This window comes from Crotalus tigris, unplaced genomic scaffold (assembly GCF_016545835.1).
Source record: "Crotalus tigris isolate CLP2741 ecotype Arizona unplaced genomic scaffold, ASM1654583v1 scf7180000017591.2836849, whole genome shotgun sequence".
In the NCBI taxonomy this organism is placed as follows: Eukaryota; Metazoa; Chordata; class Lepidosauria; order Squamata; family Viperidae; genus Crotalus; species Crotalus tigris.
Genome location: NW_024096497.1, coordinates 1,417,782 through 1,444,566, shown reverse-complemented (window position 1 = coordinate 1,444,566; position 26,785 = coordinate 1,417,782). Strand labels below are relative to the sequence as shown.

The 26,785-nt window shown below is 34.2% G+C and overlaps 1 protein-coding gene across 7 annotated transcripts in view; it reads right to left on the bottom strand.

Annotated features, from left to right (window-relative positions):
• MPP7 (membrane palmitoylated protein 7) overlaps window positions 1-26,785 on the bottom strand; it is an 81,382-nt gene that overhangs the window by 40,542 nt on the left and 14,055 nt on the right. For 5 of the 7 annotated variants that reach the window (XM_039363883.1, XM_039363900.1, XM_039363910.1 and 2 more), the window contains exons 2-5: window positions 23,853-23,971; window positions 16,537-16,655; window positions 7,190-7,267; window positions 1,482-1,562 (exon numbers count right to left, since the gene is read on the bottom strand). In XM_039363883.1, coding sequence (XP_039219817.1) covers window positions 1,482-1,562; window positions 7,190-7,267; window positions 16,537-16,655; window positions 23,853-23,889 — 315 coding nt within the window. In that variant the 5' untranslated portion in view covers window positions 23,890-23,971. Of the gene's footprint in view, window positions 1-1,481; window positions 1,563-7,189; window positions 7,268-13,219; window positions 13,508-16,536; window positions 16,656-23,852; window positions 23,972-26,785 lie in introns of those variants that run through there. The other 2 variants (XM_039363892.1, XM_039363934.1) reach the window with 2 other exon arrangements.

The window sequence follows — 26,785 nt, the reverse complement described above, 5'->3', positions numbered from 1 at the left end:
GCGCCAAACAGCTGCTAGGAGCTGAACTCGCTACTCCAAGGCGTAGCTCCTAGCGATCCGCGAGGCCAGGCAGGCCCTTTGGGACGAATGCTCCCAACTGACTTGAAATCCTGTCTTCTTACAAATACTAGCTACTGCAATTAACTAATCACAAAACTAAATGAAAAATCAAACCTATCTATCCTAAATCTGACTATTTAAAGTATGCTATTTGAGGAGCTACCAAAGTTGTGTCCTACTGAGCTGAAACTAAGACAAAACTGGGAAAGGACCGCCCAAGGGAGGCGTGGCTAAAGTTTGGTCTTAATCTAAACTGAGCAGGAAGGCTTTGATTACCCATTGGTGGATGCTACATCTATCATGCTGGAGAATCAAGATTACATGAAGTGTTAATACCACACTTAAGGCCACACTTGGAATACTGCATCCAGTATGTAAAAAAGATGTTGAGACTCTAGAAAGTGTACAGGGAAGAGAAACAAAGATGATTAGGGGACTGGAGGCTAAAACATATAAAGAATAGTTGCTGGAATTGGGTATGTTTAGTTTAATGAAGAGAAGGACTAGGGGTGACATGATAGCAGTGTTTCAATATCTCAGGGGTTGCCACAAAGAAGAGGAAGTCAAGTTATTCTCCAAAGCAGCGGTCCCCAACCTTTTGGGCACCAGGGACCGGTTTCGTGAAGAGAGGTTTTTTCCATGGACAGGAGAGTGCGTGGTTTTATGTGCTACCTGCATCCCACAGATGGGTCTTTACTTGTTTGCGCGAACCGGTTGCTGGCATGCCACAGCCCGGTACTGGTCCATGGACCGGGGATTGGGGACCCCTGCTCCAAAGCACCTAAAGGCAGGATAAGAAGCAATGGATGGAAACTAATCCAAGAGAGATGCAACCTAGAACTAAGGAGAAATTTCCTAACATTTAGAACAATTAATCAGTAGAACAACCTGCCTACAGAGGTTGTGAATAATCCAACACTGGAAGTTTTTAAGAAGAGACTGGACAACCATTTGTCTGAAATGGTATAGGGTTTCCTGCCTGAGCAGGGGGTTGGACTAGAAAGATCTCCAAGTTCCTTTCCAACTCTATTATTACTATTGTTATTATTATCATGTCCAAAATTGATATTACTCTAAGAATGTAGGAAGATTTGGCTTAATAGCAATAAAGCTGAGACAGTCTTTCATATAAGGATTTTGGATGGTAGCAATGAAATGAATTTTTAGCTATGAATATTTATATTTATGTTTTAAAACTTTATTGCTTTTTGTTCTGTCTGTATGGTATAAGATATAAAATCTATTATTAAGTTACAATCAAACAATGCACTATATTATAGATTTTTTTCTCTATCTCCCTTCAGCATTTTATTCTAGCAATTCTGCATGTACACATGAACACAAGAATATTCATAGAAATGTCACCATACTTTGAAAACAGAGGAGTAAGCAATTCTGTAGCTTAACGGGTACATCCTTACCTTCAGACTAGGTTTGGACAGCAGCTGTAAGAGTTCTCTGATCTCATTGTTTAGTGGTTTATTCTGCAGTTCTTCAGCCAGCTGTGAAGGAGATTAAAACAACCCAAAGAACATTAGCCAATAGATTGTCTTATTCAATGTGTTGATGACAACCCAAAATCAGTCTTGTTCAAATTTATTACTTTCAAGTAGTTTTAGCATGAAGGAAAACAGATAATCAATCACTGCTCTTCATTTTCTGTCCTTTTCTGTCCTTTTCTGGGCAAGTCTTTCAACTGAATTTGAGTTAAGTGACCATTTCTGGCAGCAGCACCCAGATCACATTCTGATTTATAGCAATAAGAACAAATCCCAGAACACTCGTCTAAGTGAATGGTCCTTTGCATGCAAACAAAGCACTGCTTGTAAAAATGGTTGGATCAAACTTATAGTGGTCTATAAAAACTAGCTTGCGAGTGAAGAGATGAAATCTGCACTGCTTCCAAAAAATCCACAGTAGCTTTTATTGTTTAGAGCTGGATTACAGAATCATGGTGCTTCTGTTGTGTTACTACTCCAGATTTTATTATGTTTGTATACAAGAAGCAAATACTTTTTTAATGTCTGACAAGTGAATCACAGAGATGTAATTAGAATCAAATCTCCAGATATTCAAGCATTTTAAACAGTCTTTGAAAATGAACTCAACTATGTCGGAGTATAATCCAAAGCAGTGATCTAGATAATATAGCAAGAAGCTCTAACTTCATATAACAATAATTGCATTCTCGTTATACAACAATATGCATGCCACAGAACTTATATCTGCAAATCCATAATCAGAGAAGCTAACATTCTATAATCATCCAGTCCAATGATTATGACCTGTAAAAAGAAAAAAGTTGTTTTCACACCCTCCCCATTTTCTATTTAAAAATGTTTAAATAAAAATGAGTGAAAGTGTCAGTCTATAATAAAATTACAGCACTGTATCAAAAATTGTCATTAAGTATGCATCACTATATGTATTTTTCCTTTAAATCAGTTTAATTTTTCTCCCAGCATCTCATGTTCAATTTACACAACTATGCACACAATCAGAAAATACAGGGTTGATTTTTATTAATAACAATTCTAGTGACACCAGAGGACATTTCTTTCCAGGGAAGAAATGGCAAACTTAAAACAACCCTGCTAAAAGTGGAGCTGATAAAAAGATTGGAATGAAGAACTGGAAAGCAGATTAGCTCTTTATAATTCCTTTCCAGACAAGGAGTTGCCCACAAGTGCTCCAGACAGTAAATACTCACAAAGATTGCCAGACAGTGGTCTCTGATGGATTTAGACACTGGGAGATGAAGAAACAGCAATCTTGCTCAAACCATGGTTGGTATATATCTAAAATGATACTGGGTTCGCATATAGTAATCCTCAACTTATGACCACAATTGGGATTAGAATCTCCATCAATGAGCAAAGCGGTTGTTAAGTGAGATGCCACATGATTTTTTTGCTAAAATCCTGGTTTTCCTAGTCATAAAGCAACCTCATAGGTTAGGTGGATGAAGCAAAAGAGCAAAGGAGGGCAGGAAGTTCCCTCTATGAGCAGAAGGGAACTCTTGTCGTGTGGCACAGAGACGGAGCTTGGATCTCCAGGATTCCCACTTCATTTCTCCAGCTCAATGCAGAATTTCCCTTCCATGCATGGATGGGGAAAACTCCTGCACTGGGATGAAGAAATGAAGCAGGAATCTTGAAAATCTGAACTTCATTTCTGGAGACAGATGAAGGATATCTGCAGCCCCTGGGCATGGAGGAGAATGGAGGGGAAGCAGGAGACAGGACCTTGAAACTTTCCCTGCTAGGTTTCCCACTGACTTGCCAAAGAAGTCAGCAAAGAAGATTGCAAATTGTCATCATGTGATCATTAAGGTACTTGGCCACTGGTTGTGTAAACAGGTTGCCAAGCACATAGATAACAGTCATGTGAGATGGGAAAACCTGGTATTTTATAATAGCTGGAAATGCTTTATGGACTGTAAAGCACCCTTTCTGAGCCATTATTAAGTTTGAATAGTTATTAAACAGCCAGTCCTAAATAAAAGACTACCCATAGTTAATTTTCAGATAATTTTCAAAAATTGATTGATTTTCAGCTATTAGGAACCCAGTTAATAGCTGGTTAATTTTATGAATGTTTGCGATTACAATTAGACTTTGTTTAAAACGGTGGTTCTCAACCTGTGGGTCGGGACCCCATTTGGGGTCGAACAACCATTTCACGGGACAACGCAGTCTGCCATTTTTTTCCCCCTTTTCCTTAGCTGTGCTACTCCCTTTTATTCTATTGGCTTTTGAAAGCCAATAGAATAGACTCTCTTGAATAGAGTCTAATTCTATTGGCTTTCAAAAGCCAATAGGAATTGTCCAGGCTGTCTCTGCCCTGCTGAGCCCGCCAAAAGTCCCATTCTGCAAACGGTGCTGCACCAGTTGAGTAGTCCTCGACTTACGACCGGTTGAGTAGTCCTCGACTTACGACCGGTTGGGGGGTCGCGGCATTAAAAAGGTTGAGAACCAGTGGTTTAAAACATGTTGAAGAGGAACAATTTTTACTAGATAAGATTGAGATTGATCTGAAAGTGGATTTAAAAATAACAGACTAGAAGAATGATATAGGAAAAGTTGCTAGGTGGATATACAGTGGGGCAAAAAAGTATTTAGTCAGCCACCAATTGTGCAAGTTCTCCAACTTAAAAAGATGAGAGAGGCCTGTAATTGTCATCCTAGGTAGACCTCAACTATGAGAGACAAAATGAGAAAACAAATCCAGACAATCACATTGTCTGATTTGGAAAGAATTTATTTGCAAATTATGGTGGAAAATAAGTATGTGGTCACCTATAAACAAGCAAGATTTCTGGCTCTCACAGACCTCTAACTTCTTCTTTAAGAGGCTCCTCTGTCGTCCACTCATTACCTGTATTAATGGCACCTGTTTGAACTTGTTATCAGTGTAAAAGACACCTGTCCACAACCTCAAACAGTATAAAAGACACCTGTCCACAACCTCAAACCAAAGAGCTGTCGAAGGACACCAGAAACAAAATTGTAGACCTGCACCAGGCTGGGAAGACTGAGTCTGCAATAGGCAAGCAGCTTGGTGTGAAGAAATCAACTGTGGGAGCAATAATTAGAAAATGGAAGACATACAAGACCACTGATAATCTCCCTTGATTTGGGGCTCCACGCAAGATCTCACCCCGTGGGGTCAACATGATCACAAGAACGGTGAGCAAAAATCCCAGAACCACACGGGGGGACCTAGTGAATGACCTGCAGAGAGCTGGGACCAACGTAACAAAGGCAACCATCAGTAACACACTACGCTGCCAGGGACTCAGATCCTGCAGTGCCAGATGTGTCCCCCTGCTTAAGCCAGTACATGTCCGGGCCCGTCTGAAGTTTGCTAGAGAGCATTTGGATGATCCAGAAGAGGATTGGGAGAATGTCATATGGTCAGATGAAACCAAAGTAGAACTGTTTGGTAGAAACACAACTCGTCGTGTTTGGAGGAGAGAGAATGCTGAGTTGCATCCAAAGAACACCATACCTACTGTGAAGCATGGGGGTGGCAACATCATGCTTTGGGGCTGTTTCTCTGCAAAGGGACCAGGATGACTGATCTGTGTACAGGAAAGAATGAATGGGGCCATGTATCGTGAGATTTTGAGTGCAAACCTTCTTCCATCAGCAAGGGCACTGAAGATGAAACGTGGCTGGGTCTTTCAGCATGACAATGATCCCAAACACATCGCCCGGGCAACGAAGGAGTAGCTTCGTAAGAAGCATTTCAAGGTCCTGGAGTGGCCTAGCCAGTCTCCAGATCTGAACCCCATAGTAAACCTTTGGAGGGAGTTGAAAGTCCGTGTTGCCCAGCGACAGCCCCAAAACATCACTGCTCTAGAGGAGATCTGCATGGAGGAATGGGCCAACATACCAGCAACAGTGTGTACCAACCTTGTGAAGACTTACAGAAAACGTTTGATCTCTGTCATTGCCAACAAAGGATATATAACAAAGTATTGAGATGAACTTTTGATATTGACCATATACTTATTTTCCACCATAATTTGCAAATAAATTCTTTCCAAATCAGACAATGTGATTGTCTGGATTTGTTTTCTCATTTTGTCTCTCATAACTGAGGTCTATTTATGATGACAATTACAGGCCTCTCTCATCTTTTTAAATGGGAGAACTTGCACAATTGGTGGCTGACTAAATACTTTTTTGCCCCACTGTACTAATAAAATCAATTGATGTTTTAATAGTTAAAAGGGATATACAAATAAAAAAAACAAGAGAGGGATCTGTATAACATTCTTATATTGGATTCTTTTTTTGGATTTACAAAGAGGTGTAAAATTTTAACAATTTTGTGAGAAGGGACCAAAAAAATGAAAAGAAATCAACTTCTAGGACATTATTTGAAATGATTAAAGCTCAAGATTGCTAAAAGCAAAAGGAAGGAATATAAAGTTGGTATATTTAATCAAAGTTAAAACTGATACATTGGTATCTCTTCTAAACTTTAATGGACTTTAGCTGACATGGACTGAACAATGTTTTAAGGATTTGTTTATAGATAGGAGATAGGATATAGAAAGAAGAGATCATTTGTTGCATTTTAAGAAAAGGAGATAAAATTACTAAAATTGTTTATACTTTTGATGAAGTGGATGCATTTATTTATATATTTCATTTCTTTTTCTTTACTGTATTCTTATTTTTTATATTTTTCCATTTTTTTTTATTTTCTGTACTATTTTGTGTCCTAATTCCTTTATTTTTTTATTGTTTTTATTTTAATTGTAATTTTTGATAAAATTACTATAAAATTGTAGCAACAATAAATTAAATAATGTGCCATTTGGCATAATTTCATTTTCAATTAGGAAAGTAATTAGAAAAGATGTCTCATTTCTTTAATTATTATTAGTAATTTCTCTTATTCTCTCAGTTAATTAGCTACTTCATCTATATGTATTTTTGGAAAACAATACTCTATTCACTTAACATATTAGATGGAAACTTTTTTTTCAAGATATATGATAAAATGTATCTTGGTTATCAAGGCAGAACCAGAACCCTTCAAAGTGCCATGTTTTTAGAATTCAAGACTTAATACAATTCAAAACAAGATGATAAATCTTATGACCATAGTTCTTTAGAAACTGTTCTCTATTTCAGATGATCTACTTCAATGATGGCAAACCTTTTAGAGACCGAGTGCCCAAACTGCAACCCAAAACCCACTTATAGATCATTGGGTGCCGGGCGGGTGTGGCCCATTGGCTGGGTGTGGCCTGTTGGGTGGGCATGGCTGCGGTGGTAAAAGCAGACTGGGTAGGACTAAAAAGTTCAATCAATCATTCCAACTTTGGAAGATCTTTTTTTTCCCCACGAAAAGTTGAAATTGACTGATTGAACCTTTTTTTTTTTTTTTTGCACACGGTGGTGGAGGCCTAAAGCAAAAAGGTTTTATAAAACCCAGCTGAAGGCCTATGACTGGGACAATGGTGCGACTGCCCACAGAGAGGGCTCTGAGTGCCGCCTCTGGCATCCGTGCCATAGGTTCGCCACCACTGATCTACTTCATATGCTTATTCTATCCACTGCTTTCAGTCTTTAAAATCTGTGATATCAATAGACATTTCATACACACTTACATCATCTGCCAAAGCTGATGCATCGTGCAACATGGGCACGGGGCTCTGTTTTTCATAGTGATGCAATTTCTCATGAATCTAGGAAATAATAGAACAAAAAGGTTTAGTTAGCAGCAGAAATAAACAACTGCAAAAAAACCCCCCCCGATTTTACGAAGCATCTAATAGTGAACATGTTGATATAATTAATCATCACCCTTTGGTGAAGTGATGTAATTATGAAATCAAATGGAAGAAAATAACCATTGTAGACCAATATACAGTCAAATTAAACATTCACATTTCTTTCTCTTGTTTTTTACTTTGTAATTCTTTATCTCATCAAATGTGCAGATGACACCAAGCTGGCAGGAATAGCCAACACTCCAGAAGATAAGCTTAAAATACAGAAGGATCTTGATAGACTTGAACATTGGGTACTATCTAACAAAATAAAATTCAATGGTGGAAAAAAGTAAGAAAAACCAAATGCACAGGTACAGTACAGGTGGTACCTCACTCAATAGTAGTAACTGTGAAAGGGATCTTGGGAATCACTTAAATATGAGCCAGCAGTGTGCTGCAGCTGCCAAAAAAGCCAACACAGTTCTAGGCTGCATTCACAGAGGGATCGAATCAAGATCACGTTAAGTATTAATACCACTTTATAACACCTTGGTAAGGCAACACGTGGAATACTGCATCCAGCTTTGTCACCACAATGTAAAAAAGATGTTGAGACTCTAGAACAGGGGTAGGTAACCTCGGCTCTTTTATGACTCATGGACTTCAATAGCTGACTCAGGAATTTTGGGAGTTGAAATCCATGAGTCTTAAAAGAGCAGAGGTTGCCTACCACTGCTCTAGAAAGAGTGCAGAGAAGAGCAACAAAGAAGACTGGGGTACTGGAGGCTAAAACATATAAAGAACGGTTGCTGGAATTGGGTATCTAGTTTAATGAAGAGAAGGACGAGAGTGGACATGATAGCAGTGTTCCAATGTCTCAGGAATTGCCACAAAGAAGAGGGAGTCAAGCTATTCTCCAAAGCATTTGAGGGCAAGAAGCAATGATGGAAACTAATCAAGGAGAGAAGCAATCTGGAATTAAGGAGAAATTTCCTGATAGTTAGAATAATTAACCTAGTGGAACAACTTGCCTCCATAAGTTGTGAATGCTCCATCACTGGCAGTTTTTAAGAAGAGATTTGTCTGAAATGGTATAGGGTTTCCTGCCTGAGCAGGGGATTGGACTAGAAGACCTCCAAGGTCCCTTCCAACTCTGTTATTCTATTCTGTTCTGTCCTGTCTCCCACCTTACTTACGATTTAGATATAATTCTTCTGAAAACAAAAATACATAGCATACTATACTTTACCAATACTTCTGAAGTTACCAACATAAACAAGCAAAGAGCTACATTGTTTTCCTAATATTTATTCAGAAAATATACTTAGATATCATGTTTCTTAGATTTTAATAGCTATGTCACAACCATCTGTTTTTATCCTCTGTACATAAAATTAAACATTTTTGGACAAGCTATGGAATAAAATACATTTGTAAAAAGAGGTCGTTTCTACAAGTCTTTTAAAACATATAAAATATCAAGTTATTTAAACATGCAACATATTCTGCATTTAAACAAACTAACATTAGTATTTCCTCATATTTCAACACAATCAAGTAATGATTGTTTAGTTGGGTTATAAAATCTAGACATTGTCACAATGATTTACAAGCATTCCATTTTGCATAAAATGTTTCTTCAATGCTAGAATATTTTCCAACATTTTTTAAAAAATAACCAAAAGAAGAAAGCGATAGATTTATTTTTAACATTTCAATAAGTAAATTGCTTATTTACATAACTTTTTTGTTGGGCTACACCAAGTCAATATAATTTAACATTATCTCTGCCAAAAATGGACTTAATAACATGTTTGGAAAATCTGCAAGAACGCACCTTCATGTTTTCCCCCACATCTACTTCCCAAAACATACTGCTATTAAATATGATTTCTATTTACCTGTCACACATATGATTGAAGCCATCTAAAGAAGATGGATTTTGATTTATCTTGGGATATTTATATTGATACAATAAAATTTGTTGAGTTATTTATTATATTTCTATACCCAGAAACCCAATATGCAAGTTATTTGAAAAAGCACTTTATTTATTCTAAAGGAGAAACTGATTATATGATCCACCCTTCCTTTTTATAAATTCTTAGAAAATGGTGGTTTAAGAGAGTTACTATAAAATTGTAAAATATTATACAATAACTCTCCTAAATTACCATTTTCTAATTGTGTATAATTATCAGAACAAATTATAAAATTGCAAATGTGTCAACATGGGAACCCTTAAGAAATTGCTACTTTCTCTAAAATTTCCCTAAGCTTAACAGTAGTTAAAGCTTTCATTGATTTTAACCACTGTTAATCATTGATTTAACCATATCAGGATTTGAATTCAGAATTTAAAGCTCCTTTGCAATTTTGATTAGCTGTATTTTTAAAATTATAATTGCAGAAATGATAATTATACTAAATATTCTGTTTTGAACTATAAACCAGTGTTTCTCAATCTTGACAATTTTAAGGCATGTGGACTTCAACTCCCAGAATTCCACAGCCTGGCTGTGGAATTCTGGGAGTTGAAGTCCACATGCCTTAAAATTGTCAAGGTTGAGAAACACTGCTATAAACCATTAATGTTAGGACTATAGTTTTATTTGCAAAATGGTGTTCTGTTTTATTCATTAAAATTAATGTTGGAATTCTCTTCTAATTCAATGTATTTGCCTTATCTGACCTGCAATATTATTTTGCATCCCTTTCAATTTTCAGTCTATAGATGTAACTGAAAAATCTAGACAAAGCTGAAATTCATCTTCTAAATTAATAGTTAAGTTATGCAGACTGTTCTATTTTTGCAAGTGTATAATCTAAACACTATTATAAACCCCTTACTTCTTGGACAGTCTCATTAAAAAACCAAACGTTGGTCTTTCTGAAAGAAACTAACTTCTTTGTTCCTCATATAACAAAATAAAGCAGCTATTATTTGAGATTTCAGAGACTTCATTCAAATGAACCTTTTTGGTCAATAAAGAGAGTGTTTTGATGACTCTGCTTATAGGAAGAGGTCCCCATGGTAGATAAGAGGAAATTCAGATTAAAGCCAAATAAATTAGCTTTCCTCCAAGATAAATTTCTCTATCCTTTTACAGCCAAACTCCCTGCTCAATTGCTGAAAAAACTATTTTCAAAATTGGATGGGTTTTTGTTGTGTACTTTAATCTCAAGTTTTTTTTTTATAATTTGGACACTTTCAGAATACTCAAAAATTGGAAGAGAAATTCTTATCTTGTCTTTTTTGACATGAAATCATGAGGCTCAACCAACAATCTTGTTTTATAAATGCAGTCAACATACTAAACTTGAAATCCTTGAACAGCTATATAGCTGTAAAGCTATATAGCTCTCTTTCTTTAAATATATTTAAAAGCTCAAAATACATCTTTCTGCTATATATTTATATGCTTGTTTATCAATTACTGCATATGCAACCCATAACAACTTGAACACAGACTGCTTAAAGACTGGAACAGGTGTGTAGCATGGCTGCATTGGTCCATCTATTCAATTAATACATGGAAGCAATTTTGAGGCACCTGTTCCACTCCCTATCTCTCAAAAGCATTCACTGCCAGATGTTCATTGCTGAAGACAAGGAGCACAAAGAAACCCTATTTTATGTCCTCAAGCTACACAGGTCTTTCAGGAAAAAAATTATCTTCACTTCTACTTCATGGAAAAAGAAACATTTCTTATCCCTCTTCAACAGCCCTACAGTTGGTTGTATAAAGGTATGTTGGATTGCTGCTCCAATCTTTTCCATGTTCCAGTGGAAGTAGAAGGCAATCTTCAGAAATCTTATTTATATGGCCAGAAGGGAGAAAAGGCATTTCAAAAATGATTCTTAGGATATAATTCTTCAAGGATATACTGTAATTCTTCCAAGAAGGTTCCACAACCATTTGCATTCTGATTCAGGTAGGCCTGAGGCACAGATAAACCCCAAATAGCCTCGTGACTCTCAGAGAGCTAAGGACCAACCTTCAGAGTGCTAATGAACAGATGATAAATCTTTCTATTCTCCATTATTCAGTCAGAACTGAAGAAGCTTCTTGGATAAGAAGCGAAACAACTTCAAGGAAAAAACAAACAAAGAAAGTCCAATTGCCTTTTGAAAAGCATCTTTAGAACAATTTTGAGGCAACTTTAATTTAAAAGAATCAGAAATTGCAGTCAAATTTGGTAGGAGAATTTTGATATTTTAAGATATGCAGATAACACCATTCTATTGCAGAAAATGAACACTGTATGAAATATTTTATCCTAGAGGTCAAGGAAGAAAGTAAAAAAGCTGGATTTAAACATCAAGAAGACTAAAGTTTCCACAACAATAGAAATGATATGGACAATGAAAAATTGAATCACTCCAAAATTTCATTTTTCTTGGTTCCAAAATTTACCTAACAGGAGTTACTGCCCCAAATTAAATGAAGCTATATTAGCTGCACATACTGCAATGATTAATATTAAAAAGATCTGGACAATAATAATAATTTAAAAAGCAGATAGAAGAAAACTAGACTTCAGATTATAGTATTTCAGGTACTTTGGGCAGCAAAAATAACAAACAATGAAATGACGAACTGGAAATATCACTGGAAGCTATGAGTACTAAACTATGGATACATTATTTTGATTCCTTAGAGAAAATGGATTATGAATGGTTGGAGCTGCTGAACAGAATGGGATAAAATATATAATCAAGTGAGATACTGGTTTAAATCTAGAAACTTTAAACAAAGTTGAAAAACTCTGCAACATTATCACGAGAGATCTAAATCTATAAAGTATCTGAAAGTTGGATATAATTGAAGAGGTGAAGATAGGGGTATAATCATAGGTGTCTCTTGTTTTGTACTTCCATTCATGAAAATAAGTAAATAGATGTGACATGGAGATCTTACAACTAAATATGTGATTGCTATGTTTAAAAAAATTTATAGTAATATTTTCAACATGTATGGCTGGCATAATTTCATAGAGAGAAACAATAAAGCTAGGAGAAGTATGTTTTTAGAAAGAATTGTGTAAACTAGTGTTTGCATTCAAAAAAATTATTCAATAAATAATGCTATGACAGGAAAGCCTATACTATGAAGCCTCAAAGATTAACCAGGAGTGATACATCTTCCATTACAGGGGACTGCCAAGCAAAAAAAGAACCTCACATTATAGAAACGACAATCACCTAAAGCACCTGAAGGCAGGACAAGAATCAACGGGTAGAAACTAATCAAAGAAAGAAGCAACCTAGAACTAAGGAGAAACTTCCTGACAGTTAGAACAATTAACCAGTGGAACAACCTGCCTCCAGAAGCGGTGAATGCTCCAACACTGGAAGTTTTTAAGAAGAAACTGGACAGCCATTTGTCCAAAATGGTATAGGGTTTCCTGCCTGAGCAGGGGGTTGGACTAGATGACCTCCAAGGTCCCTTTCAACTTTATCATCATCATCATCATCATCATCATATTATTATTATTATTATTATCATTATCTATTAAAATATAGTAATTCCAATAAGTTAAAAACTATTTTATGACACACATCACCTTCAAAATTCAGTTTAATTGCCAACTGTTACATAGAATTCAGAGCCAGAGATTCTCATTTTAGAACACAATTTTGTTAGCATCTCAAACAGAAGATCTAATGTGATCTAGTATCATAAGTATTATAGCAGAAATTGTGAAGATGAAAAAGAAGTGACATCACTGTTACTAACCTTCACAGGTCACAAATAATTCATATGCTATTAATATGATGGGCATTCTCCTAGAACTATTTTTCCTAGGTCCTGATATTTTGGCCTTGACAATTAATGTATAGGTATTTTCACAATAGACAAAGTGGATCTTAATACAAAACCAAGACAAAACAGATTTTTAAAAAAGAGATATGCAACTCACATTACAAGTGTTTCAATGCCTTTCAGAAGGACCGTAGTACAGTTAGAAATGCAACATAGGTATTATAGTTTACAATTCCTTAGCTTCTTGTTAGATGTTAGGATGAATGGGGACTTTATGCCTAATAAAAATAAATACCCCATGTCACAATTGGCAAATGAAATGAAAGTTTGAAGATTTTTGTGACATCATGCCATATGCATAGCAAACATATTAAACAAATGTAGTGCAGACATGTTAAACTCATGATGTCATATAACATCGCGTGATGTATCGGAACTTTTCCCCCATTGCCGGCAATGGGATGGGTGCGGTTTCTTCGTGACGCATTTGGCCCACGGGCCGGTACACTCCTGATGTAATGCATTAGATACATATAAATAATAAAATACGATAGCAGAATAGAATGAAATAAAAATCATCTTTATATAAAGTAATAGTATCAAATAAATTTAAATACAGGAACTGAAATTTAGTTGATAAAGATGTTAAGAAGAAAATATGAGCACTCAAAACATGTTCTTCTGCAAAATATATTCCCTGTATTTTCAACAGCTCTAAAGAAGATATTTATGACTGTCAATTGGCACCAAATATAATTGGAATACTGAACTTGCCATGACATTCTCTGAGGAATTATTGGTTTTTATATTTTGAAACAAGCATGCTAAATAGAAAAGGGTACTTCCATGTCAGACAAGGCATATTGTCTGTATTTTGGATCCAGTTTCTTTTCTTTGCTTTCATTTGTTCAAGACAGCAATTTTTAAATTTATTTTGATTTACAAAAATAGAAATGAAAAAGGTCCATAAATTATATATTGTATATATTAAACTGCGAACATTCTATATTTCATATGTTATAAAAGTAAATTACTAACATTTAAATTAGTTTATTTAACTTTGGGAAATATGGGATACTAAATATATAAATCAATATGTGCTCTTCAAGTGTCTGAAACATTCCCATGGAGATTTCATCAATAAATACAAAAAAGAGGAAATAAGGTCTTTCTAGACTTTATATAAATGATTGGGAAAGATGAAGGATCCTTGATACTTTCTGAGCTTGCTTGTTTTCTTGCAGATGCTTCATTACCCAAAGTGGGTTACATCATCAGTGCTAGTGAGGGGTGGGGTTTGCTCTCAGTTTATATTCTAGTGCCATGCCCTGCCGGTGTTGGTGGGAGCGGTCTTAGAGATTCTTTGGTTGGGCTGTTTACTGTTTGCTTCTTTGGCAGTTTCTTGACTGGGGTTATTGTTTACTTGACTGTTGGTCTGATATTGACCTTGGAGTTCATCTATGCTGATCTGGGTGCTGATTGCTGGTGGATAGATGCTTGGGTCTTTTTGTTCCCCTTGGGCTGATTGACTGTCTCTTTTGAATAGTCTTATAGATGTTGTTAATGTTTATGTGTCTACTGATGGCTAATTTGTCAGAGTGCCTGAGTGCCCACTCCTTACCAGCACTGATGATGTTACCTAGTTTGGGTATTGAAACGTCTGCAAGAAAACAAGCAAAGACAGAGAACACAAAATACCTTTCATTTCAACCCTGAGCTACAAATGCTCTCCTTTATTATTGGGAAAGATGTCTTAATACTTTGCAACTCTAAAAATTGCAACAGCCACCTTTGTTGGCTTTTATTAGATTTGTATCCGGGTTTATATCTTGAAGCACAAGATGATGTACATAAAGACAACATTTCCTCTTCCTTCCCCCCCCCCAAAGCAGTTCCCCCAAAGTTATGATGAACTAATAAAAAGTTACCAAGCCCAAAATTAACCAGCAAGCTTCTATCACTGATTATAGACTTGAACCTGGGTTTCCCCAGTCTCAGTCAAACACTTTAAGTATCATCTGAAATGTTCCATTTTGAATAAATCTCCAACAATTAGCTAAATTTCCCGTTTTTTTCAGAAGTGTTTCTTCCAGATTAGCCTTCTATTGAGTTCTATGTTAACCTTTAAGAGAAGTTTTAAGTGCTTCAATGATTGCAGTTACTATCTAAGGAGTAAACCATATGGCCAAATAGAGTTAAAGATGCTTAGGCATCTTTCTGATGTAGTAATATATCCCAAAGCACTCCTTTATTGCAACCTAAGAAAAGATTTATCAACCCAGAACATCTTAAAGTTACTGATTTGTATTTTTTTAATTGTCTTTTGGCAGAAATGCAGCCATAAATATTGCCTTGTTACTTCCAGGATGAGTGCCAGCCAATACATACTAGCCAACAGAGAGCTCTATGGGATCCTTGAAACTGAAAAATTAGGAGACCTAGAGGATGGAGTTCTTAGCAATAATCCCCTCGCTGTAGAACAATTTGACATCCCCCCACCCAAAACTAATGTTCAGGAAGGCATGAACACCATGATAAAAAAAATCAGTTAAGCCAACTAGTGGCTTTGTGAGATGTTATTCGTTACTGTATTTTTACAGTAGAGTCCTTGACTAAACAACATTCAAATAATTTATAAATATGTAAATGAGCATATAAAGAATTGTCACAGTCTAAAAAAATATTTTCCCCTTTGTTTTCTCCTATATAAATACACAATATTTCTTCAAGAAGCTAGGGATCCCAAATTTAGTATAAAATCAAAGTAGCAGTCTTGTTTTACACATTTCTTTACAAGTCTAATTTTCAATTTCTAAACTAATAGCTGTGTAATAATTATGAACATCAAAACTGCAAATAATTTTGTCAATTATAAAGTACAATATACATAAACAGCTATCATTTTTGATGACACATACCCATTATTTCATTTCAATTGCTTTAGTCAATTACTTATTTAATCATACAAGTTTAATATATTTATATACAAAACACAATCTTTGATGGATACAAGCCAATTAAAGAACCAACTATAATTTCAGTTGATTTTGTTAAAGGAAATTATTTTAAATTAATGTGGCTACTGAATAGTTGCCATACTTCACCTCAAAAATATATGCCATCTAATTTCTGCTGTGAACATTTGTTTATGTAAGCTAAACTCCAGGCCATGAATGTTGACCATGAAGGAGTCTCAGATTTCCTGCTATTAATTCATGCTGCCTCGTTCTAAACAAGGGCAAACATCATATGTTTGTTACATTAATGCATTCTGCCAAAACATCACTATTAAATGAAATCATTGCAATATTTTTGGTAGAAACCTTTAACAACTTCCATCCCTCACAGAAGCACAGAAGCGAAACAAGGCTGTTTTGTTTCCACAGAGTAACTGATGCTTGGTGTACTAGAGGTTGCTCAAAACGTTTTTCCATACATGTTTCTCAAAAAGAATGAACATTTAGTGTGGTTTACCTTTACCAGAGAATGAAGGCTTTTTTCACCAAACATATCCCAGAGGAAGGTCATGTCTTCTTGGTTGTCCACATGTGGCTGCAGCTGGGCTGGCAGTGAAGCCAGCAGCTCATACAGACCTATAAAGAATAAATAGAACATAAAGTGGAAATTAAAATTAATTTTATTAATTTCGTTTAGTAGTCTAATGTAAGTTTCTGCTTTATACCACTTTATACTGAGACAATGGAGGGTATGGATATACCTAATAAAAAAATGAAGACAATTTAGTGTGTGTTTGTGTGTGTGTGAGAGAGAGAGATTTGGATTAAAAGAGAAAGAAGCTACAATAGTGGTGTATTCTCTTACTTTATTAACCATGGCTAAAGTGTCTATGGATGATATATTTATTTAACACTGAATCAAGAATTCATAAAACTTTTTGGAAAGGGACAAAACCCAGAAACACATGCATTCCTTTGCTTAATCGTTATTCCAGTTCCCTTGATGTTGGAATGAAATGAATCATGAACAGAAAAACATCCTTGTAAGTATAGAAAATGGATAGGGTGGTTCCTTGAAAAGAGTTTGCGGTTTCTCTGAATACTTCTGATACATTGCTTTTTAAAATCATCTTGGGTATAATAGATGCATGGATAAATAACTCCTGAAAAAACCCTTGTATATTTAATTTTTTATTGTTGCTGTTGTCATTAAAAAGAGTGCACCTGCAGAACATTTTTCCAAACTCCTTCACAGAGATTAAAGTAGTGGCTGCCCTAGTTTGTATGGTCACGTCCCATGGCAATTTCTTGAGACATACAGTAGCATATAGGTTCAGTAACAGGGAGCATAATATTATCCTTCAAAAAGCTGTCCAAAGAATATAGCAATGTGATTTCCCGCCAAGACTTGGCCTATTTATAGCATGTTTATCCAGTGGAGAATTTTTATGGCTAAAAGATACAATACTTCCCTCTCATAATCAAAGGCGGCAAGCACTGATACCTTTTTGGCTAATCCTATATCAACAATTATTTTTCTTTCATTGTTGGCAATCCTGAATATACTAAGATATTATGTCTATTAAACAAGTGTGATTTTTTTTTATGATCAGACTAAGCACTATCCACCACAGGAATAGCTTTTCAAAGTAACCACCAAAAATACCTTTCCAAAATGACTATTAAATTATGTTGTATTACATTACATTGATTTTATTAAATTATACTGCCTATTAGGTTATAGTGAATGATCTATAGATGGGATCATTTCACCTTGAAGCCTGTAGATTAAACTCTTTGAGTCAACAGCATTGCACAATTTTCTGTGGCACTCGATGATGGTTCTAAAATTAAATGCAGAATTTTTTGGAAGCAATGTATTGTTTTCTTGTCTTCCTGTTGTTATTTAATAAAATATGCTAGGAAAAAAATCCTTCCAGACATAATTTTCTATGGTCTTTTGTGAGGCAATGCTCATATTTCAAACTTTGATTTATTTTAAAGCTAATTTTCTTTATAGTAGCTTTTAAGCATAAAAATAGAATGCCCACATTGCTGTAGTTTTTCCTGAATATAACAAGCACTGAATCTACATCATGAACCTCTTCCAACAGCATTCACACTAAAAGATTATAGGTTCAGACTTCAGGTCAGCCAAGTCACTTACAGAAGCAAAGCACTAAGTGCAAAGTTTATGTAAGAGCTATAGGCAATGAGGTGCCTTCCATCTGTTTCACATTATAGTTTTTGTAAGGCTTACTCAGCATGGCAATTGAAAAATACTGGGAAGTACTAGATGCTAAACCTATATCTTACACATGGATGCTACTTAAATATTTCAAAGTGAGAGGGAATCACATTTGTCTGAAGTATATGCTGCGGCTTGCACTTCCTGCAACAGTTTCTAACACAGCAAGAACTTAGCAAAAGGAAATATAGTATTGGATTGCTTTTTTACAACAGTAAATAATCCCTGCAGACAAAGAATTCTTCCTACCTCATCAGCTTAAAAGGATTTTCAGATAGGTATTAAATCTAAAGTGGCGCCAACTTACTTATGACCTTCCCTTGATTCCTTCCTTACCTACTTGACATTTTATTTTTTAAAAGGTCATTCTATTTTTAAAAAGGGAAGCTAAGAATCAGCAGAGCAAAGGGCCAAACTTCAGAAGGAGAAGTTTAAAGAATACCTTTGGGACCCAACTGTTAGAAAATAAAAATGAAGGGCAGCTGCAGCCCAGGTCTGTTGGCATTACACCCACCTCCCTATGAAAAGCATGAAAGAGGGAAAAAAATCAGAAATAATATGATCCTGCATAATGGGGTGGCAGGAACTATTTTGTTAACTGCTGCTTGTATCAGGCCATATTTGTTGCGGCAGCCATTTGTGCAAGATCAAGTCTTCTCAGTTCTTTGAAAATTATAAAAGATTAGAAAAGGTAAGTATCAAGAGGGCATATTTCATGCTGTTAGAACCAGAAAACAGGAGATTCTTTTTCAAAGCTTTGCAAACATACTGCCATTGTTCAGAAACAGAATGAATAAACAATACATTTTAGAGCACATTCAATGTCCTGCGGTTAGCACTGCACAGATAGTAGTAAACGTGTTCATCATTATGATGTCTTCAGTGAGGAAATAAGAGGCTCTCTATAGGAGGGAATAAAGGAAGCTCTGAAGCCACTGCTGTGTTCTGTACATTTGTATTTGCTTGAAATTAATTTAACTGTTGTGGATTTCTAGTTTGGTAAAGTTAGAAATTCCTAGTCTCGTTTATAGGTCTAGAGTTTTAAAGTTCTCTAAGGAGTAGTAGTACCTGTTAAAGTAATTTAAGTTTCTCTCTAGTATTGTTCTTTCTCTTGTGATCAGATCATGTTAGTAACATCACAGAATTTTTTTCAGAACACTGGTAATAAAATCCACCAAAATGTTTGAGAATGTGTTGTTACACAGAAGACATACTTATGGCATATTTTGCATTATTAAACCTTAGTTTCAAGTGTTCACTCCAGTTTGAAGATTTCTGCCGTGAATTATCTAAAATGGATTAATGAAGTAATTATGATTATTCAAAGAATCATAGAATATTAGAGTTGGAAGAGTTAGTGTAGGTCATCTAGTTCACCCTACATTCAATGGACAAGTCAACTAAACCATACATGACAGCCATCCAACCTCCATTTGAAGACTTCCTGCAGAGAAGTCTATTGTTGCTGTGGACCAACTGTCCCACTGTTCAATAGCTTTTACCACATGGAAACTTCCTTCCTTTTATATCCATTTGTTCTTGCCCGCTTTCAGTTTCAATACATGTATGCTCTACTTTTCATGTAACAGCTTTTTATATATTTGTTGACTACTGTCATATCCCCAAAACGTTTTCTTTTGCAGACTAGATATGTCCATTGTTCTTGAATCCTTATTATTATGCATATTTCTTATGCAGACTTAACAGCCTGGAAGATCATCTCTGAACCTTCTTCAGGATCTATATGTCCATTTCAAAGTCCAGTGCCCAGAACTGAACATTGTATACCATATTTGGTGTAATCAATTCAGATTAACAAAGAACAAGTATCTCTCATAATTCAGAAACAGTGTTTTTATAATGCAGACCACGAGTGAATTTGCTTGCTTGCTCATGTTCAGCAAGTGCTTTGCTGCTTTCCTTATATACTTTTCACATGAAGTTCCTCCAATCATAGACATTAAATCTGCAGGACTTCACTTTTATCACAACTGAACATCATGCTAGAACTGACCCCAATGTTCATCAGTCCTCGATTTGACATCATTTACTAATGTTACAAGCATTCCATTCATTTCATATTCTTTATAAAAATCCTGAATAACGTTGGATCAAAATTTCCATATTCAAGGGTATTAGACACCTTCACATACAAAGTCACTCCTCTTTTTTATGGATATAGTCCTTTTTAATAAGTACAGTTTGGGTACATGGCAGGTGGATGAACCGTATATGCTACACTTGAATGTATGCATGATAGCAGCTATAGGGAAGGAAGGTCCTGTGAAAATCAGGGAGCGGGTTTATTTATGTTATGATAACTCAACATTATTCAGAACCAACAAGGCAGGGAAGACATATAAGAACTGGCTTCTGGATTTTTTTCCCAATCTTTCTATCAGCAACAGTGGTAAAAAGTATCTGTAATTACTGATGTGTTGCTGAGTAATAGATAGATAACCTTTATTGTCATTTTTTACTGTGGGCACAATGGCACACATTAAAAATGAAATTTAGTTGCTGTATGAATGAATTAGAACTTTATGTTTGTTAGCATGCATATACTGCATTCTAAGGGTGTCTGAATCTGTGCGCAACAGGAAGCACAAAGTGGCTGCGTACGCTCAGCTCCAGGTCACATAGCCAGGGAATTTATCTTAGAATGGGGGTGAGCAGTACTGCTGCTCAATTGCCTCTCCCATAGGGATGGTATTTATTTTAATCCACATCCCTGATAAGATCTGGCCCATTTTTCAAACTCAATCTTTCTTTCTCCAGTTTCTTCCATCATATCAAATTTGACATACTTCTGTTCAGTCTTCATAGTTACCTTGATATTGGACTGTTAATCCCAAGTCCTTTAACACACTTTTCAACATTTGGTTGACTTGGAAAAATGAGACTTGAATTCATAGTACTCTTAGGATTTTCTGTATTTTCAATTCATTTATGATCCAGAAGCTAGTTTATGTATTACATCAAAATGTAGCTACCCAAATCTGGAAAGCATATTTCAAAATTTTAAATATCCATTTTTGTTTTTAGAAATCTAAACAATCAACTACCTGAAATACCCTTAGTCATCACGCCATAAATCAGAACTTATGCAAAGTATATACATTCTTAGTGAGGCAGTTGCTTTTATATAGACTTATTAGCTTTTATTAAGTTGAACTAAAAATAAATAAAATGAACTTTTTGGATTAGCACCCAATATCTATGATGGATATTATTTTGAATTATTTGAATCTTGCTTTAAGTAATATTAAGCTTGCTCTTGATTATATATTTTATCAAGTCTTCAATATATAAACTATTTAACAAACCACATTTCATTGTTGCTTATAATTACACCATTGAGACATAGTTTGACAGCTTTCTTAAGGAGTGTAATCCAATAATGGAACATGTTAAGTCTGATATTACTGTATTTAGCTAGAAGTATTTTCTAACTCAATTTGTCACAGAAAAGACACTATATGAGAATGGCTTTTTTCATTAATTACATCTGAAACAAATATTTGATTGTTTATTAACAGCAATTTATACTGCCCATTTGAACAGATGCTGAGTGGCTCATATAAAACATTTGGAGTACGTATATACTATGTGTGTGTGTGTGTGTGTGTGTGTGTGTGTGTAATCATTAAATAAATAAACATAAGCATCTAGAATTACTGTTTATTTAAGAAATGAACTATAGGATCTTTGAATTTTTTAAGAACTGATTCAGCAATTTAAGCCACAAAATCCAGTGCATTGATAGAACTATAACAGCAAAAGAATAATTACATGGTATGTTATCTGCACTCACTATAATACCGTTTTTTCTAAGTCTCAAGAAATTAGCCTCAACAAGACATATAGCTTTTAGAAATAGTTTCTTTAATACAGGAACTTGCTGGGGACAGGATGAGGGTTCAGAGAACAAAATAATAGAACGGTAAACATTTAATTTAATTATATTACATTTAAACTACCAATTCCCTGAATGATTTTACTGAATACATGGACAGCCTTATTTGGAGACATATAATAAAATAGTTTTTACAAATACAAATGATCAACGCAAAATATATTTTCCAATTTTAGAAACTAGTTTCTGTTACTGCAATTTTCTATCTAAGATTGAAAGTTCTTAGGAAAAGAATAAAAAAAATGGGGAAAGTGCTCACGTGGTAAACTACTCAAGAGTCCAGATGCTCAACATTCTTGACATCAGAATGGAAAATTTTACTATTAGTCTAGAGAAATTTAATATCACCATTTTTGTCATATCCTTCATAGCTTCATTATTAGAACAAGTCTGTGGAAGCTATAAAATAGACTTAAACGATAAAAAAATATGGTCATTTTGTTCCATCACTTTTGTGTATTACAATCATGTCTGGAGGATTTTAAATCAACACAATGACAAGCGGTTATCTTCCTTTATTTGTTAATTACCTTATCAGATTTTTGAACCATGCCAGGCTAATGCTTCAATATTACTGTAATTTGTGGTAATGAACTCAAAGAATATTATCACTAAGCCCACTGGATGTTTAATGAATTAATAGATCAAAACATATTAACATGTAAATTTGTTATTGTCACAAAGATTAATTAAAATTCAATTAATAATTTCTATTTCAGAAAGTTTTAAGATGATTCCTATTATTCAGGATGCTGTACAATCTAAATATGAAACATTAACTGAAAAGAAATTGGAAAATTCTGAGGTCAATTGACCCCACACTACTTTTGCTTAGAGGCTATAATTTTATTTTCTAAAATTCACAAATGTTTTAAACTGTACTATTCACAAATGTTTTGAACTATACTATTGAATTGTAAGTGATAACCATGCAACTTTATTCATAATGCTTTAATTACAGAACAACCACCCATTAAGGAAGAAGGTAATAGCAAGCCATCTCTATATTGTTCCTAGCTGAACAATAGAAGCTACAAAAGCATCCAACAAATTTTGAATTCAAAGTATCTCAAATCTGAAATGCCCCAATTTGAATGTTAAAATGGCTGTTCTGAGCATTGATTTTTACCATTCTGAAAAGTTTTGAGCTCCCAATAGTTCAAAATTTAAATGCATTGCACATGCTTAATGAACGTGTGCATGAAACCACTCAAAAATGTTGTTTCAAGCAGATTTTTTTTTCTAAAAATACAGGGCTTAAAAAATTTACTTGAGTTAGGCAAGTGATTTACAAAGTTCAAATACAACATGACTTAGGCTTATACAGCATTATAATCAGCCGATTTTCCTTAAATTTTTAGTTAATTTCAAATTCATTAACATAACTGGTAGAAAAAAGTCATACCAAACTGTTTCATTTATGAGGATTGGTTTCTTATACATAAAACTTAATGTAATAAAGCAAAAAAGATCCACAGATGGGAGATTATTTCTACAGGAACTTGATATACAGCTGAGCCTATCTAAATATGGATGCAGATCCCTATCCACATTCATGTTTACCATGAGATATTGGATATACAGATAACTACACAGGACTTAATAACTAGTAGTTAACAGTTACTAAATTAATAATAGTTAATAATGTACAGAAAACCAGAAACCCTACCTGCATCTCCACTAGATCCAGTTGATAAAGCTGGCATGCTTAAGAACTTCAGTTGGAAGGTCGTAACGTCACTTCAATTCTTGATAGACACCTTCCTCAATAAGGTTTAGACAAGTACCCTGAAAGCATATAAGTGTGGATAAGTTAGATAACTAAAAACTGCAATTGACTAAACGATAGAAATTTAAAATACATTTCTTTAAGCCATTACAAGATGTCATTATAGAAACCTAAAATAATACATGCATTATTCTTACAATGTTTCATTTACTCATGTCTGTGTATGAATGTGGTATGTCTAGGGACATGCAAGGAAATCTTGATTTAGTATCACCATAAACTTGATTCAGTATAAACAACTGCCTGTTATAATCTGTACATTTTCAAAATTAGCTTGTTTTTGGCAAGTTATTTAAGAAAAAGCTCCTTGAGTTCAGATATTATCATTAGTTCTACCACTTTCTAAAAGGGCTCTTAGGAAAAAAACTTGGTACAATAACCTTGTTCCATTCTCAGTTATGTAGGATATTACACATAGCATGGGCATTGGAAAGCACCAAGGAACATATTGGTGGGCCAAGTCAGAAGCAATTACTATAACAGTACCATCAGACTAAAATATTAATATACTTCTAAAATGTAGTTTAAACTGATTGAAATCTTCTAAGTAGAATAATCACAGAGTTAAGAATGAAGCCAAAAGTATGAACTTTTTTTGGCATGTCAACAAAAACTACGAATATATATACCGGTATATCCCCAAGCTAACTCTAGCATTATATGTTCTCAGCTGGGAGAATTTAGCCACGTTCATATTGTATTACTTAAATTATTAGCTTTAAAGCATTATTTTATACACCTTACTTGTTTTATACTGTTTCCAAACAAAGTGTAAATATATAATTTTGGGTTTTGCTAAATAATTAGTTTCAGCATCTGAATACTCTTTTCTTTTTTTTAAGACAAGTTTTATTGGTTTTTTGTTTTTTAAAACAAAGTACTCAAGACATACTGTGATATTAGGGTGGTCAAACATCCGCAAACAAAACATATATACATAATTCAATCAATACGTCAAATATTCCCTCTCTTTTTCCCTTAAGTAACGTATTTTATTTAAAATAACCCAATTCTAGCTTAAATTTATTCAACCTAAACCTGTTTTTAAAGCTTTATAAATTTACACTACCATAATCAAAATAACTTTAAGTACAAACCTTATCAGTTCAAATATCTCTTCCAAATATATTCTAATTCTTTAATTTTATCATAGATCTTATTTATTTCTTCTTCCACTAATATCCCTTATTTAAAATAAAATATTAATCTATCCTATACGTATCTAATCCATCCATCAATCAATCTCTTTAAAGTGACAAAATAAAGTCCAACCTTAAATCATTTCAATCCATTTGACAGAATTCAAATTTCATCCAGTTAATTTTCATAACTAATCACATCCATGTTATCAAACAAACAGATCATCTTATTAGGTTAACTCAACATTACGTAATAATTTTCTTACAAATAAACTTATCATTCTAAAAAAATAATAAAAAAACCACATTCTTAATCAATTTAATATATATATTCCATTAATCACCCCCTTTTCTCTTACTTTTTAAGCTTAAAAGATAATATCAAACCTTAAATCATTTCAATCCATTGGACATCAAACAAACAAATCATCTTATTAAAAATAATAAGTTTCATATCGATAAACCCATCAATTCAAAAAGTACATTCTTAGTCAATTTAATACATATCTTCCATTAATCGCCCATTTCTCTTACATCTCGCTCATACTTAGTCCTTAAATCAGTCCATAATTCTAAATTGCCTTTAATTCATTACATAAAATTTTAAATTTCACTTCTTTTCAGTGTTGAATACTCTTTTCTAACAACTTTTAAAATAGTTAGGACTTATTTCATATAAAGAAACTGTTTATAAAACAGAATTTAAAACATTTTCAATCTGAGGTTTTTTAAAAAATAGGAATACAGAATATTCAAGAGGCAGATGCCCTATGTTATGGATTATTAAGTATGTTTTCTTGTGTGTACATAATTCTGCACTGAATTATGGCTGTTACGCACAACTCCATTTATGCAACCTTGTATAAATATCTCTACAGATTAAGTTTTTAAAAGTTACCTGAAATCAGGCCAAGGACAGAGCGTACAAGCATTGCAAAGCATCAATTCACTTTTCCTGGTATAAATGTAACACGCACATAGCAAAGCCAAAAAAATAAAATTTAAAACTTGGACCCCAAATTATAGAGTTATTAAGGAATCAAAATGCTAATTGAAACCAAACAGCTTTTCATTATTTCTCACTGGATTGTTTATTAATTTATTAGCTGTCTTAGGGTTCTTTGCAAAGTTAATAAAATTTATTTAAAAATGAAAGTCCCACAAATTTAGAAAATAACTATTAAGAATAGATACCATTTACCATTTTTATTCTGATTAAAAACTTTAATATTTACTTTCAGAATGTCTTATTTTAAAGAGTTGTGTGGTGTATAGCAATGTATATGCAGTACAGTAAAATGACCTGCTGAAATCATTACCAGTAAAAAGCTTAAAATGAAATAAATATTTTTCTCATAACTTAAGTTACATTTTTTATTGAAGCTTCCTATGGTGAAACTGGTTTAGAAGTGCTTTGTTATTTTGCAGTAGAATACAGCTTATAGTATTGCTAACTACTGCATAAAACAGATTTGTTACAACACAGAAATACCAGCTGTTATAGTATGTTCTAAGAAGGATTATCAAATATTCTTCAACTGAAGTTCAATATGTTTTTCCATAAAAACACAGCCAAAAACCAGGAATGTAAAAGGAATATCAACTGCACCTGAGGCATTTACAGTGCCCAATAGGACTGTTAAAACCAGACATTTAAAGGGCTTTAAAAAAAAA